General features: G+C 50.2%; 1 protein-coding gene across 1 annotated transcript in view; it reads right to left on the reverse strand.

Annotated features, from left to right (window-relative positions):
* The window catches only part of EMH_0017940 (uncharacterized protein), a gene marked incomplete at both ends in the record, with an annotated part of 5,124 nt that overhangs the window by 1,975 nt on the left and 2,064 nt on the right, over positions 1–1,085 (reverse strand). Inside the window, 3 exons of the mRNA XM_013501026.1 lie at positions 177–356; positions 768–852; positions 927–1,014. Coding sequence (XP_013356480.1) covers positions 177–356; positions 768–852; positions 927–1,014 — 353 coding nt within the window. The remainder of the gene's footprint in view (positions 1–176; positions 357–767; positions 853–926; positions 1,015–1,085) is intronic.

A 1,085-nucleotide genomic window follows, 5' to 3' on the forward strand; every position in this document is an offset into this window, starting at 1 on the left:
GTGCAAAACGAAGCGGAGACACCGTTTCACCGCTACCCTGTTGATTTCTGGCCTCTCCGTATTTTCTCCTCATCGAGTAAGCAAAACAACAGTGCAACTAGCATCAAGAAAAGAAGCAGCGACAGCAGCAGCTGGGGTAGTGACACCCAGCGCATGAGGAGCAAGCAACGACTCACCAGGAACGCGTCTCTGTCGAAGTGGAGCGTGTACACATGCACCGTGGGGTGAGATATGACCAGTGGTTTCGGCTTCTTGAGCGCAGAGTCCCCCAAAGCCCGAGCAGTGGAAAGCCCAAAGGTGCGGTTTCTGCGGGAGTCTGAGGAAAGCACTCGCCAGATACCCTGTATGGACGCCACCTGCAAAAACAAATAAACATAAAAGAAGAAGAAACAAGTTTAGAAACAGAAACACAGAAAAAGAAAGTGAATCAAAAGGGAAAATCACAACACAGGCGCACACGCCCCAGCCTGATGACCGTTGGTAATCACCGCCGAAAGGTACTGTGTGCGTACACCGCACGCTACGACACTCGTCGCCTCCGTGCATACTTTTACATTTCTTACGGCAGTAAACATTCTTTAAAGAGGCATGCATCGTCCCAACGAGTCCTGTGGAGGCCCGATGTATGCTGCTAACTGAAACATGAAATACAGAACCCCCTGCGTATGTTTTGTGCACGACAGTCCCTGTATAGGTGCATGCATACACAGTATGCAGAGTTCACGTATACATGCAGCTGTGTAGCCGATCCATCTCGCTTTATTTACCTGCCCCCCTGCTGCCTCGATGCGTTTCTTTTCGCTGGGGTTATTCGGCTTATGGTCTTCCGTCAGGCGCAGCGCAGCTCCGTCTCTGTGGTGACAAAACAAAGAAAGGAAAAACTAAAAAACCGATGGATATGCAGCAACAATTTATGGTGTCCGTACACCTCAAGGTTGCTCGGAACCACCCACGTAATTTTTTGCTGCTGTTGCTGGGGTGTATGTCTCAGCTGTGGACTCGAAATGAAGCCGTCTGTGTGCAAGCAAAGCCTTAAGCAGCAATACTGCAACGGGGTGTACAGACACACCGACAGAGAACAGCTC

The sequence above is a fragment of the Eimeria mitis genome, genomic scaffold (assembly GCF_000499745.2).
Source record: "Eimeria mitis Houghton genomic scaffold, Emh_scaff618, whole genome shotgun sequence".
Classification (NCBI taxonomy): Eukaryota; Apicomplexa; class Conoidasida; order Eucoccidiorida; family Eimeriidae; genus Eimeria; species Eimeria mitis.